This window comes from Eumetopias jubatus, unplaced genomic scaffold (assembly GCF_037043125.1).
Source record: "Eumetopias jubatus isolate StellerSeaLion01/CBP00866 unplaced genomic scaffold, mEumJub1_p1.0 scaffold_27, whole genome shotgun sequence".
In the NCBI taxonomy this organism is placed as follows: domain Eukaryota; kingdom Metazoa; phylum Chordata; class Mammalia; order Carnivora; family Otariidae; genus Eumetopias; species Eumetopias jubatus.
This window is the reverse complement of record NW_028274833.1, coordinates 1,281,850-1,295,711: the sequence shown is the minus strand read 5'-3', so window position 1 is coordinate 1,295,711 and position 13,862 is coordinate 1,281,850. Positions and strand designations below refer to the sequence as shown.

At 37.3% G+C, this 13,862-nt stretch overlaps 1 protein-coding gene across 1 annotated transcript; it reads left to right on the top strand.

The window, feature by feature from the left end:
- The first annotated feature begins 3,188 nt into the window (after positions 1–3,188).
- Positions 3,189–3,851, top strand: SRY (sex determining region Y). The gene has a single exon (XM_088020467.1). It carries the CDS (start codon positions 3,189–3,191, stop codon positions 3,849–3,851), a length of 663 nt encoding a protein of 220 aa, XP_087876593.1.
- The last annotated feature ends 10,011 nt before the right edge of the window (positions 3,852–13,862 follow it).

The window sequence follows — 13,862 nt, the reverse complement described above, 5'->3', positions numbered from 1 at the left end:
TGCTTCTCCCTCTCCCTCTGTGACAAATAAATAAATAAAATCTTTAAAACAACAACAAATCAAACTTGGTCTGATTGATTACATAAGCACAGCAAGAACAATGATTGACCATATAGGTCCTTTTAAATCTGCTTTGTTGGAACTTTTTATAAGGAATTTTACATTGAGACTTTAACAGCCTTTTAAAGGCCAAGAACCAAGTCAAATATTTGCCATCAGATTTGCCTGCAATTTCAGCAGATTTGGATGAATTCCTTTCTTCTTAAGTTCCCCCCAAAATCCTGAAGTTCCTGCACCTGCCAGGAAGTGACATTCTTTACTCACATGGTAAGGCAGCTGGGAGCTCTGCAAACAAGGTACTAGGCCAATTTTTCCAAGGAGCTCTATTGCCTCCATAAAGACAATGTTGGTTCCTTAAAGCTGGCTGGTCATATCTGAGTCTATGCATGTCTCATCCAAATATAACATTCAAGTCAAAGCCTTGTTAAAATAACCAATGTTTCCAGTGGTGTCCTGTCACAAGAAGAACTGATTTTCATTAAACTCATGCAAATAAGTATTCCAGAGATGGAAGACTGTGAGTCCAAACTTCAGATCTGCCTCTGGTCTTGTTGGCAGCACCTCTTGCCAATCTGCCTGTAATTTCCCCTCCTCCTTTCCTGTACCACCACCTGGGCTGCTTGCACAGCCTCTTCCTAGACCATCCTCAGTGCCTCTGGAGCCATCAGCTCCTGCTCCTCCTATCCTTACTATTGAGGAACAAACAAACAAACAAACAAAAAACAAAAACAAAAAACATACCACCCCAAGCTGTCAGGCAGCCTCCTTATGAGGTTCAAACTGAAGAACCTCCCAAATCCGCATGAAGAAGCACAGGGACTCCTCTGCACTTACACTTCTCACTACAGATTTCCCACAGGATCCCCAAGTAAAATTGACCGTTTGGGAACACATTGACTTTTAGTGGACACAGGTGCAACATATATTAGAGCTAATCATGGTTCTTAGTTTAATTAAAACAAACATGTCTTTAGAGTTATCAACATCAAATATAATACAGAGAACCAACTTTTGTTCCACCTGAGATTACTAGTTAAGTTCATGTTATCTCTGTTGCAATTTGTCACAAAGGTGACTTAAATGGTTGATTTTTTCTGTCTCATGAAATTTTCAGGGGTAATTGTTAAGAACAAGTAGGTTAAATAAATAAAAAATGTTTATAGATAAAACTGTAAATAGCTTCCAAAAATCATTGGCAACCTAGAACTTTGAATATTAGCTTAGTTAAATGATAACTTGGTTAAATTCATTGCTTAGCTAAGTCTTTTCCAAATCAGACAGAATACTAAAATATTAATTACTGAATGTAGTTTTGTCTACTTTTGGCTTCTTTTTGCAGAGAAACTAAAGATACCTCAGTTGGTTGAAAAACATGCTTTGAAACTTATTGAAAGATTTACTATGGAAAAAAGACATTTCTAAAAAGTATGAAATATTTTCAAAAATATACAATCTAAAAATTTTGATAATAATTATTCAAAATTTGATACTAGTTTTCAGAGAAGACTAGGAATTAAAATTCTGAGAAATATAATTGAGACTGCTGAAAAATTATTTCAAAAAGCAACTCATGTAGAAAGTAGGAGAAATATGAGAAAGGTATTAGGAATGAAAATACATTTTTGTTGAGGGAAAAGAAAGTAATTTTGTCCTAAAATGAGACCGATTGTTTAGAGAGGGGAAGCTTATGACAAAACCTAAATAAAAAAGAAAGTTGAAGGTTTGTGAAGGGGAATCTTTGGAAAATAATATTATGTGTGGTCAGGACTGACTAAGATTGGAATAAATATATGTATATATATATTTTTATGGATAAATAAATTTTAAAGTATATGGGTATGGGGCGCCTGGGTGGTGTAATTGTTTAAGCATCTGACTCTTGCTTTCAGCTCAGGCCTGGGATGGAGCCCTGTGTCAGGCTCTGTGCCCAGTGTGGAGCTGCCTGGAGACTAGCTCCCTATTCCTCTTCCTCTCCCTCTGCTCCCCCTTCCCCTGTGCTCCCACACACTCTCTCTCTCACTCTCTCAAATAAAAATAAATACAAATTTTTTAATGTACATGGGTAGAAAATTAAATTTGTTTTATATTTCTGTTTAAAAAAATACAGTTTCTTGCATCATTGGTCTGCTCCTGCGAGAAACAACAACACAGTTTCAAAGTTTTGTCTTCATCAGGTCTTTGATAACTTGTTAAGTTATGTCTTCTCAATAGCAAAGGAGCTAAGTTTTGCTACAGCTGTACAAACTTCCATATTAACTCTTATGGCCAAGCTTCGTTAAACAGATAATTAAGTTTTAAGTTTTGTAATGAGCCATGATTCTTAATCCTGTTTAGGCATGTGCTTTAGAATCTTGAGACCCCAAAAGTCAAATTCTAAATGAGGTCTTTTTGACTAGTTGAGCTTGTTTTTGCTTTGATATGTTAAGGACCGTGCAAAGCACTGTCTTGTGTAAGACTGATGAATTACAGGTCTGTTCCCCTGAAACAAATAATACACTATATGCTAATTAAAAAAAGAGATTAAAAAATATTAGCTGGAAATATGTATTAGCATTCTGTTAATCATCAACGTAGATAACAAAATAGAATTACTAGTTATTTGGCAGTGGAAAACTGGCATAGAATTTTGAATTCTAGTTTAAGTAGAAGTGAAGAAACACGATGATGATTAACATGAATTCAGTATCCAGTGGTGTTTTAACACCTAATAGAATTAGGTTATCTTTAAAGTTTGTTTTTTAAATGTAAATTTCACTTTTGATAAACAATTCACAATCTTTCCTGCACCTTCCTCCTTTGATTTAAAGGGATAATAAACTAAATTAATAACAGTAAAGTTTATTTCAATCCTTAAAGAGAGGCATAGAAACTTCAGAGCTGTGGATTAGATGTAGAGCACATAGGCAGCATTGTATGATGACCTTATATGGAAATTTTGCTTGAGAATGGGTAGGTTGGGCTTTGGCTGACGGTCAGGGGGCGGGTTTGAGGCAAGGTGCTGGGCGGAGAAATTAGTATTTTAGAAACAAAAGTTACAGCACCAGAGTGTAGATAATTTTTCGAACGCTTACACCTTCCAACTTTGCTACCCACCCACCCTTTTTTTTCCCACCGCTGTAATTTCCGCTATGTTCGGAGTATTGAACAGCGATGATCACCGTGCAGCGATACAACAACGAAATATCCTCGCCTTTGGAAGAACCTCTTCTGAACTGTGGACGAGCAATCCTACCTCAAATTATTGGTGTGAAACCAGAGGAAATGGTAGGGACAGCGGCCAGAACCGCGTCAGACGGCCCATGAACGCATTCATGGTGTGGTCGCGTGATCAAAGGCGCAAGGTGGCTCTAGAGAATCCCCAAATGCAAAACTCAGAGATCAGCAAGCAGCTGGGGTACCAGTGGAAAATGCTTACAGAAGCCGAAAAATGGCCATTCTTCGAGGAGGCACAGAGACTACAGGCCGTGCACCGAGAGAAATACCCAGACTATAAATATCGACCTCGTCGGAAGGCCCTGCCACAGAAAAGTGATAAATTGCTACCTGCAGCCTCCTCCTCCCTGCTATGCAGGCAGGTGCTCGTGGATAAGTGGTATCCCTTCACGTACAGGGACAGCTGTAGTAGGGCTACACACTCACATATGGAGGACCAGTTAAGCTCCTCACAACCCGTGAACATAGCCAACTCGCTGCTGCAACAGGAGCACCACTACAGCTCTACAAGCCTCCGTGGCAGTCCGGAAACCTTGGCTACGCATCTGTCCGCTGACCCTCCCTTTTACCCTAAGTAACAGCTGGGACTTTCTGATGCTTATTTTCCATGGTGATTTCCTTACTCTGGCTAACAAAGGCCCTATTCATATTAATTCTGCTATTATTTCATGTGTCACTTAATTTCAAAATAAGGCGTGGAAACTTGCTTAACATATAAAGAATTACAGGACGTTCTGAATTGATTCGTCTGGGGTTATGGCTTACATTGACAAGAGAGCATCTTAACACTCCTGAAAACTGCTTGAGTTCCTAGACCACCTGTTTTCCTTTTAACAGAACAACTGTCATATCTAATTTTAATTGTTCCACATTGGCCTCTAAATAAATTGAATAGTTGCAAGTTTATACTAATAATCTGATAATCATCAGCATAGATAACAGAATTCTCACTCTTTAAATACAGTAACAAAAATTTGGTAGTGAGAACAGGGATAAAATGTACTTCATATGCTTTGAAGCAAGGATCCTTCCTGACACTCTGTTGGTCTCTTAGCTACTTTGCCCGACTTTGTAATCCCCAGATAATTAACTACTAGATATGTAAATTACATCTTCTTTGGTACTTTATATTATCTCCCATCCCTGCTGTGGAAAAACCGGTTTTGGCGAAATCTGCAATTCAATTCCTCTCCTCTACACAAGTCTGCACGCTTTGACGTCCACTTTGAACCATTTATAACATCTATCTGGTAAAAGAAAATCTTTATTTAACTCGTGTTCATTTTTATATCTATATGACACCCATATCTTTACCTCTTTTTCTGAAGTTTTCTTCTAACAAAGTACTTGTTTCTATTGCCTCCTAACTTACACACACATGTGAAAGGAAGAGAAAGAATGTTGAGAATATGAACTATTCAGATTATGGGGGCAGTGGCATGGGAGGTGGGACTGCCAATGTGGCTAATCTAATGTAGATGTCAATGAAAAGTTAAACCAAAGGCATTATAAAATTTACAAATAGGCTAAAGCAGAAAACCAGCAGTTTGCAAAAAAAAAAAAAATCATCACTTTGTAAATAAAAATAAATTGACAGTTAAAATATACCTTGCATATCAAAATCAATTTTGCAATCCATATATTCCAAACCTTTTAAAAAACAATGCCTCAAATAAAGCTTGAACACTGAAATAGTACATATTAGAGCTAAATGCCGTGTTTTAAAAGAAATTGCAAGGTAAAAAAAAAAAGAGACAGTTAAGTAGGCAGACTAATTTGTTGTGGAAACAGTATTGCTTAATCTGAGATTTATGCCAACTAAATGAGAAATATATATTGCAATATCTCTTAAACAACTTCTGGAACTTACTTTGTATTTTTAAAAATGTTTATATATGTTATATATATACATACAAGTGTTTTATATTTAAAACCTCTCTTTCTTGGGGCCCCTGGGTGGCTCAGTCCATTAAGCGGCTGCCTTCGGCTCAGGTCGTGATCCTGGGGTCTTGGGACTGAGCCCCACATCTGGCTCCTTGCTTGGTGGAGAGCCTGTTTCTCCCTCTCCATCTGCCTGCCATTCTGCCTACTTGTGCTCTCTCTCTCTCTTCTGTTAAATGAATAAAATATTAAAAAAAAAAAAAAAACTCTCTTTCCACATGTTGTCCAAAATGAACTGCTCTGACCTTCATCACCACGGGTTCATTTTCCTTTTCTTGGACTTGAAATAAATGGAAATATAAAAATACCATGTCTGGATGGTTTACTTAATGTAATTTCACTAACATTCAGTTTGTTAGTTTTAGAAATTTCTGTGTGTTTTTCATTCTACTTCCGATGGACATGGGAATAGACATTTTCTGGGTTTAGTCATTACAGAGAGTACTCTTCTTTGTACATTTGTATATATGTACATGGGAGAACATTACATGCGTTTCTGAGAAGCATACATCCCGGAAAGGAATTGCTGCTTTTATGTATTTTTAGCAGGGCTTTTTGGTTTTTTGTTTGTTTCTGTTTGTTTGTTTTGAAACAAATACTAATAGCCAGTATTCTTGTATTTTGTAATGGGTATCTGCTATATTTTAAAATGCCAGCTTTTAAGAAATATTTAGACAGACAAAAGGACCAAACTAGAGCATGGCCTCTAGATGTAATCTGGGTTTGACTCCTTTCTCTGCGATTTACTAGGCTTAACCTTGGACAATTTACTTTACCTGTGTGGCCGTCAATGTTCTCGCCATTAACATGATGATAATGATGATAACAAGAGTAATGTAACAACAAGAAAACCTTGTTTACTTGTGAAAAGCAAATTAAGGTATATAAGGATCCAATGAGAAAATGTCTATAAAATACTTAGGACAGAGGTTGGCATTAGTAAAGGATTAACTATTAGTTATTATTAACATGAAAATAATTGTTCCATCAAGAAACAATTTTAGTGGAAGAGTAATCTAGGTATCCATCCTTGATTTATTTAAATAGATATGCATGTATTAACTATTACTTTTAATAATAATACTTTTCCCTGTGACATAAAATGTCACTTTATCATACATTCATTTTCCATGAGTGCATAGACTGTTTCCATCCATTAATTTAACAGAGGGTTCTAATATTTTAATAGGTAATATTTGATTTTATATTGGGTTCCTTAAAAACAAAAAGTCAGGTATGATCTTATGTGAGATACCATGCACAGATGTTAAATTTCCAGGTTGACAAGTTTGAACAAATGCTTATAACTGAGTAACTACCACCCCAATTAGGTTATAGAATATTTCCATCACCCCACTGGCTCTAAAACTTCCCTGTGTACTCAATTTCCTCCATCAATGACATAATTTCTATCATTGAGAGATTAGTTTTGCCTGAGCTTGAGCTTCATCTAAAGAGAACCATACAGTACATATTCTGAAGTATCTTCTTTCACTCACCTTAAAGTTCGTATGATAAACCTACCACAGTTTATGTGAACTTGTTTGGACTGCTTTCAGCTTGAGGGTTTTGTTAATAAAACTGCCATCAACAGTTGAGTTCAAATGTCTGAGTGAACCTAAGTTTTCAGTTCACTTGGGCAACACCCAGGGGTGAAATTTCTGGGTCACAGAGTAGCTGTATGGGTAAATTTGTGAGAAGCTTCCTAAAATTTATCCAGAGCTTTTGTACCATTTCATATTTCTACCAGCAATACATGAAATACCCATACACACTTACGAAAAGGCTCAGCAAAATTTGGACTTATTTGGTCTTTTAAGGTTTAATCATAAAATGAAGGTGTGTGATGATAATTAAAATAGTTATGAGGAATGCTTGGGTGGCTCAGTTGGTTAAGCGTCTGCCTTTGGCTCAGGTCATGATCCCAGGATCCTCGGATTCAGTCCATGTTGGGCTCCCTGCTCAGCGGGGAGTCTGCTTCTCCCTCTCCCTCTGCCTGAAGACTGCACTCTGTCAAATAAATAAGTAAAATCTTAACCAAACAAAAACAAAAAAAGATCTTAAAAGAACATCTGAGGGGGAGACGAACCATGAGAGACTATGGACTCTGAAAAACAAACTAAGGGTTCTAGAGGGGATGGGGGTGGGAGAGTGGGTTAGCCTGGTGATGGGTATTAAAGAGGGCACGTTCTGCATGGAGCACTGGGTGTTATACGCAAACAATGAATCATGGAACACTACATCAAAAACTAATGATGTAATGTATGGTGATTAACATAACATAATAAAAAAAAAAGAAAAAAAAGAACAGTTGTTAACCTCTGCTTTATTTTCTGCTAGAGCAAATGATCCCTCATTACTCTTCCTGCTTTGGAATTTTTAGGCTGTATAGGGTTTTGTTTTGTTTAATTTTTTTGAAATCTCTATGCTGATTCAAATGACCAGAAAATTCTGCTGGTATTTTGGTTGAAATCACACAAAATTAGTAGATTAAATAAGAAAGATTACCAAATCTGGAATGTATGGTGAAAACAAAAGGAGTGGTTCTTCCCTGGTATTTAAATAAGGTGTCCGGGGCGCCTGGGTGGGTCAGTTGTTAAGTGTCTGCCTTCAGCTCAGGTCATGATCCCAGGGTCCTGGGATTGAGTCCCATATTGGGCTCCCTGCTCGGCAGGAAGCCTGCTTCTCCCTCTCCCACTCCCCCTGCTTGTGTTCCCTCTCTTGCTGTGTCTCCCTCTGTCAAATAAATAAATAAAATCTTTAAAAATATAAATAAATAAATAAATAAATAAATAAATAAATAAATAAATAAATAATAAATAAGGTGTTTTTCATATTTGTCCAGTAACTTTTTGTGACACTGCAGAAAAATAAAATTACTGTTTCCTTTATTGCCAAAAAGGAAAGCCACTCTTGACCCTCCTGTTCCTTAGAGCATTCCCTTTAGAAAACTTGTAAATTCTTTCTCCGCTCTTCTGTTGAGATGTATGTAAATCTTTTTAGGAGCTAAGTAAGGCCCCTGGCAGCACGGCAATCCCAGAAAAGCTCCTCTTAATGGCCTTGGAGCCTTCTCTTTGAAATGTAAACATCAGCAAAGATAGTGCTTTGAAGTCCCTTTACACGTAGGAGTTTAGCCTCAGCACCTGGCTTTAAGCTGCAACCACTTGCTAGTCATAGAGATAGGAGAAAATGCCTTTATTTATTTATTTATTTGTTTGTTTGTTTGTTTTCTTGGTTTATCATTATTTTTTTTGAAAACTTCTTTAGACAAAGATAATTATGTAACTCCAGTTTATAACTAATGTTTGGCATGATTAAGTGTTTTGAAATAGTAAGCACTGACATTCAAACCCACTTCCAGAGTTTAGGGAGTGTGTTTGTCAAAATATAAGACACAGTAAGAATGAAAATGTTTAGTATTGGTATTGCATTAACATATTAGACCTACCATAAATTCTCTTAGTTTCAACTAAAATTCTTTGGACTATGTAAGTTTGCTTTCATTAGGGCAAGATAAGCTCCTTTTCACTGAAACAAACAAACATACAACGATTTAAAAAAATGTGCAATATATTAATTTAGGGGATGTATTTATTATAGCAAGAAATGCATTTATTCTTGTTCCACAGTTGAAATACTCAGCAAAGATTCAAAAAAGTTTCAAATATTGTTAAGCACTTGGGAATTAATAAAATTGTCCACTGCTCCCTCTTGGATCTTTTATGTTTCATCACATCAACCCATTGAAAAAAGAAGCATTAAATTTGTTCTTAGTGGAGTGTAGAGGTGGACAGCCATAAGAAACTCTGGATCATAAATGTAAGATCCTTCGTCCCTCCCCCAATTTGAGGGACTTTAGTATTTACTTAATCCTTTGAACATTTGCATTTATTTTCAACATCATCACCAACTCGTCAGAGGAGAACTATCCAGAGGGCCTCAAAGAGAAAATCATAAGCTCTGAGGCAACCCCTATTATTACCAAAGGCAGTGTTTTTCACACCTGCTTTTATCCACAGGTTTTAGAGAAGCCTTTTAAAAGACAGGGATTCCTCCACTCTGCACTCCACCCCCAAGATCCCCACCAGTGTTATTTCAATTACCTTTTGTATAAAGTCACCAACATATATCCAAGCATGAATGTACCTTTGTAAGGTTGTGGCTTTTATCAAATTGGAATGATTGGAAAACCATTTCTTTAGTGGACAAATAGTTTCAATCCACGGCACTCGACACACAAAGCTTTGCTGCAATACTCTTTGCGCAATTGCTAACACCTGGGGAGACCATGTCCCAGTGTTTGTTTCTCAAGCCATCCTGGCAGTGCTTTTGGGCAGGCACTAACAGGTTTTGGCTCCTTTTCCCAAGTCTCTGCTGGCTTTCAGCAGCTCAAATGATGTTGATGTAGTTTTGGGATGTAGGTGAGGTCTGGAGCCAATGTCCAAGAAAGAATTCTTGAAACGCCTTTGGTACAAAAGGGTGGTTTTATTAAAGCCCAGGGACATGACCCGTGGGCAGAAAGAGCTGCTGTTACCTGGGGACCATGAGGGGCAACTGATTATATACTTGGGGGTTGGGGGAAAGTAAAGATAAGGGAAGTTTTAAAAGGATTTTCATATACTTGAAGAAGACTCACCAAATACCAAAGGCCTTGCCATTGTCAAAGTAAGGTTGTTTTTCCCTCTAGCAAGGCTTTAACATTAAGACAGGAACTTTCTGGAAGCATGTTATACTCTGCCTGCCTCAAGTATTTGTCAATGGGCTACAGGTTATAAGGCCATTTACTTTTTGTTTTTTATTCCAAAGTTTTTTATTTCAAATTCATTGAAAGAAATAAAATTATATTTTTAAAGAATAGAGTAATCTCACAAGCTGAGGAAAGCCAGGAACAAAAAGAACAAGGAAAGGACTTTTTCCTGAGAGGCAGCTCTAACAGCCATAGAATGGACTTTCTCCTCCCTAGCTTTTGTCAAACAAAAAATTGCTTCCTATTTCTCTAAGGCACCAAAATGCACTCAGTGCTAACTGGGTTGTTTACGTACAAAGTTTCAAGCCCTCTAATGGGGACTGAGAAACATCAAATGCTGATTTCTTTTAATACCAAATATTAAATTGCACATACTACTTTTTAATGTAAATTTCAGAATTTTATACTCATAACCTAAATTTCAAACATCTCCTCATATTTTATTACTATCTTACTACTTCTTAGTAAGCATGTCCAAAGTATCTGAGCTCACGTTCCAGTCATCACAAGGGGCCAGAAAGCAGAAGAACTGCTCTGATCTCACCACCTACTGCCAACACAAGCCAGAAAGCACCCATCTCAGATGACTCAGATGCAGCTAGACACTTACACTAAATCCTAATTCCTAAACCACTGGATGTGCCAGCAAAGGCAGATCAAATTCTAACAGTTCATATGTAACCTACAGAACAGAAGTACAAAAGTTATCTTAACAATCCCAAAGCTCTAAATTTATCCTTTCCCATACTTGTTTTCCCTCAATTTGATACCGATAAATCTATCAAACTGCAAACGTTCATTCCCAAACACACTTCAGTAAGAAGTCAAGACAATGTTTAACATTTTTGTTTTATACATACATGATGTCTTGTGCTAAAGTTCTGATTTACATAGGTAACATGAAAGCTTGAATCAATTTTTCCAAAAGTTTCAATCTTATGTTCAGATTTGAAATATCGAGTGAAAATCACCCCTGATGATTTCCCTAAAACTTCTTTTTTTTAAATTTTTTATTGTTATGTTAATCACCATATATTACGTCATTAGTTTTTAAATAATTTTTATTGTTATTTAATCACCATACATTACATCATTAGTTCTTGATGTAATGTTCCACGATTCATTGTTTGTGCATAACACCCAGTGCTCCACGCAGAACGTGCCCTCTTTAAACCCGTCACCAGCTAACCCATCCCCCACCCCACTCCCCTCTAGAACCCTCAGTTTGTTTCTCAGAGTCCATAGTCTCTCATGGTTCGTCTCCCCCTCCGATTCCCCCCCCTTCATTCTTCCCCTCCTGCTATCTTTTTTTTCTTCAAATATATTCTATTATTTGTTTCAGAAGTACAGATCTGTGATTCAACAGTCTTGCACAATTCACAGCGCTCACCGTAGCTCATACCCTACCCAATGTCTATCACCCAGCCACCCCATCCCTCCCAGCCCCCAACTCCAGCAAACCTCAGTTTGTTTCCTGAGATTAAGAATTCCTCATATCATAGGATATGAGGTCATATGATACATGTCTTTCTCTGATTGACTTATTTCACTCAGCATAACACCCTCCAGTTCCATCCACGTCATTGCAAATGGCAAGATCTCATTCCTTTTGATGGCTGCATAATATTCCATTGTGTGTGTATAGTGTGTGTGTATATATCTATTCATCTGTCGATGGACATCTTGGCTCTTTCCACAGTTTGAATATTGTGGACATTGCTGCTATAAACATCGGGGTGCACATACCCCTTCAGAGCCCTATTGGGGTAAATACCCAATAGTGCAATTGCTGCATCGTATGGTAGCTCTATTTTCAACTGTTTGAGGAACCTCCATACTATTTTCCAGAGTGGCTGCACCAGCTTGCATTCCCATCAACAGTGTAGGAGGGTTCCCCTTTCTCCACATCCCCGCCAACATCTGTCGTTCCCTGGCTTGTTAATTTTAGCCATTCTGACGGGTGTGAGGTGGTATCTCATTGAGGTTTTGATTTGGATTTCCCTGATGCCAAGCGATGTTGAGCATTTTTTCGTGGGTCTATTGGCCATTTGTATGTCTTCTTTGGAAAAAATGTCTGTTCATGTCTTCTGCCCATTTCTTGATTGGATTATTTGTTCTTTGGGTGTTGAGTTTGATTATCAGCTAGGATTTTTTTGAGGATTTTGGAATCCACATTCATCAGGGATATCGGGCTGAAATTCTCCTTTTTGTTGGGGTCTTTGCCTGCTTTGGGGATTAAGGTAATACTGGCCTCATAAGATGAGTTTGGAATTTTTCCTTCTGTTTGTACTTTTTGAAACAGGTTCAGGAGAATAGGTATTATTTGTTCTTTGAATGTTTGGTACAGTTCCCCAGGGAATCCATCATGCCCTGGACTCTTGTTTTTTGGGAGGTTTTTGATCACTGCTTCAATCTTGTTACTGGTTATTGGCCTATTCAAGTTGTCACATTCTTCCTGTTTCAGTCTTGGAAGCTTACAGGTTTCCAGGAAGGCCTCCATTTCATCCAGATTTCTCAGTTTATTGGCATAGAGTTGATGATAATAATTTCTAATAATTGTTTCTATTTCCTTAGTGTTAGTCATGATCTCTCCCCTTTCATTCATAATTTTAATAATTTGGGTCCTTTCTCTTTTCTTTTGGATACATCTGGCCAGTGCTTTATCAATCTTATTAATTCTTTCAAAGAACCAACTTCTAGTTTTTTTGATCTGATCTACTGTATTTCTGGTTTCTAATTCATTGATCTCTGCTCTAATTTTAATTATTTCTCTTCTAATGTGTGGCTTAGACATCATTTGTTGCTTTTTCTCTAGTTCTTTAAGGTGCAGAGTTCGTTGGTGAATTCAGGATTTTTCTATTTTTTTTTGAGTGAGGCTTGGTTAGCTATGTATTTCCCCCTTAGGACTGCCTTTGCAGTATCCCATAAGTTTTGGACCGATGTGTTTTCATTCTCATTGGTTTCCATGAATTGTTTCAGTTCTTTGTTTTCCTGGTTGACCCAAACATTCTTGAGCAGAGTGGTCTTTAGCTTCCAAGTGTTTAAATTTCTGCCATTTTTTTTCTTATGATTGAGTTCCAGTTTTAACGCATTGTTGTCAGAGAATATGAAGGAAATAATCTCAGTCTTTTGGTACCAGTTGAGACCCAGTATGTGGTCTATTCTGGAGAAAGTTCCATGTGCACTTGAGAAGAATGAGTATTCTGTTGTTTTAGGGTGGAATGTTCTGTATATATCTATGAGGTTCATCAAGGACAGTGTGTCATTCAAAGCTCTTGTTTCCTTTGTGATTTTCTGCTTAGATGATCTGTCCATTGCTGAGAGTGGAGTCGAGGTCTCCTATGATTAACATATTGTTATCAATATGACTCTTTATTTTGGTTAACAGTTAGCTTATGTAGATGACTGCTCCCATGTTGGGGGCATAGATATTTACAATTAGATCTTCTTGTTGGATAGACCCCTGAAGAATGATATAGTGTCCTTCTATGTCTCTAACTACAGATTTTAGTTTAAAATCTAATCTGTCTGATATAAGAATTGCTACCCCAGCTTTCTTTTGAGGTCTGTTTGCATGGAAGATAGATCTCCATCCCTTCACTTTCAATGTGGATGTATCTTTAGGTTCAAAACAAGTCTTTTGTAGACAGCATATGGATGGGTCCTGTCTTTTTATCTAATCTGAAAACCTGTGCCATTTTATGGGAGCATTTAGGCTATTCACCTTGAGAATGATTATTGGAAGATATGAATTAATTGTCATCATGTTGCCTGTGAAGAAGTTGTTTTTATAGATTGTCCCTGTAAATTTCTGTTGTATATCACTCTTGGGGTCTTTCTCCTTTTATAGAACCCCCCTTAATATTTCTTGCAGGGCTGGCTTACTGGTCATATATTCTTT

Excerpts from the sequence above, each read along its gene's own strand:
- SRY (XM_088020467.1), top strand. The coding sequence starts at position 3,189 with ATGTTCGGAGTATTGAACAGCGATGATCACCGTGCAGCGATACAACAA.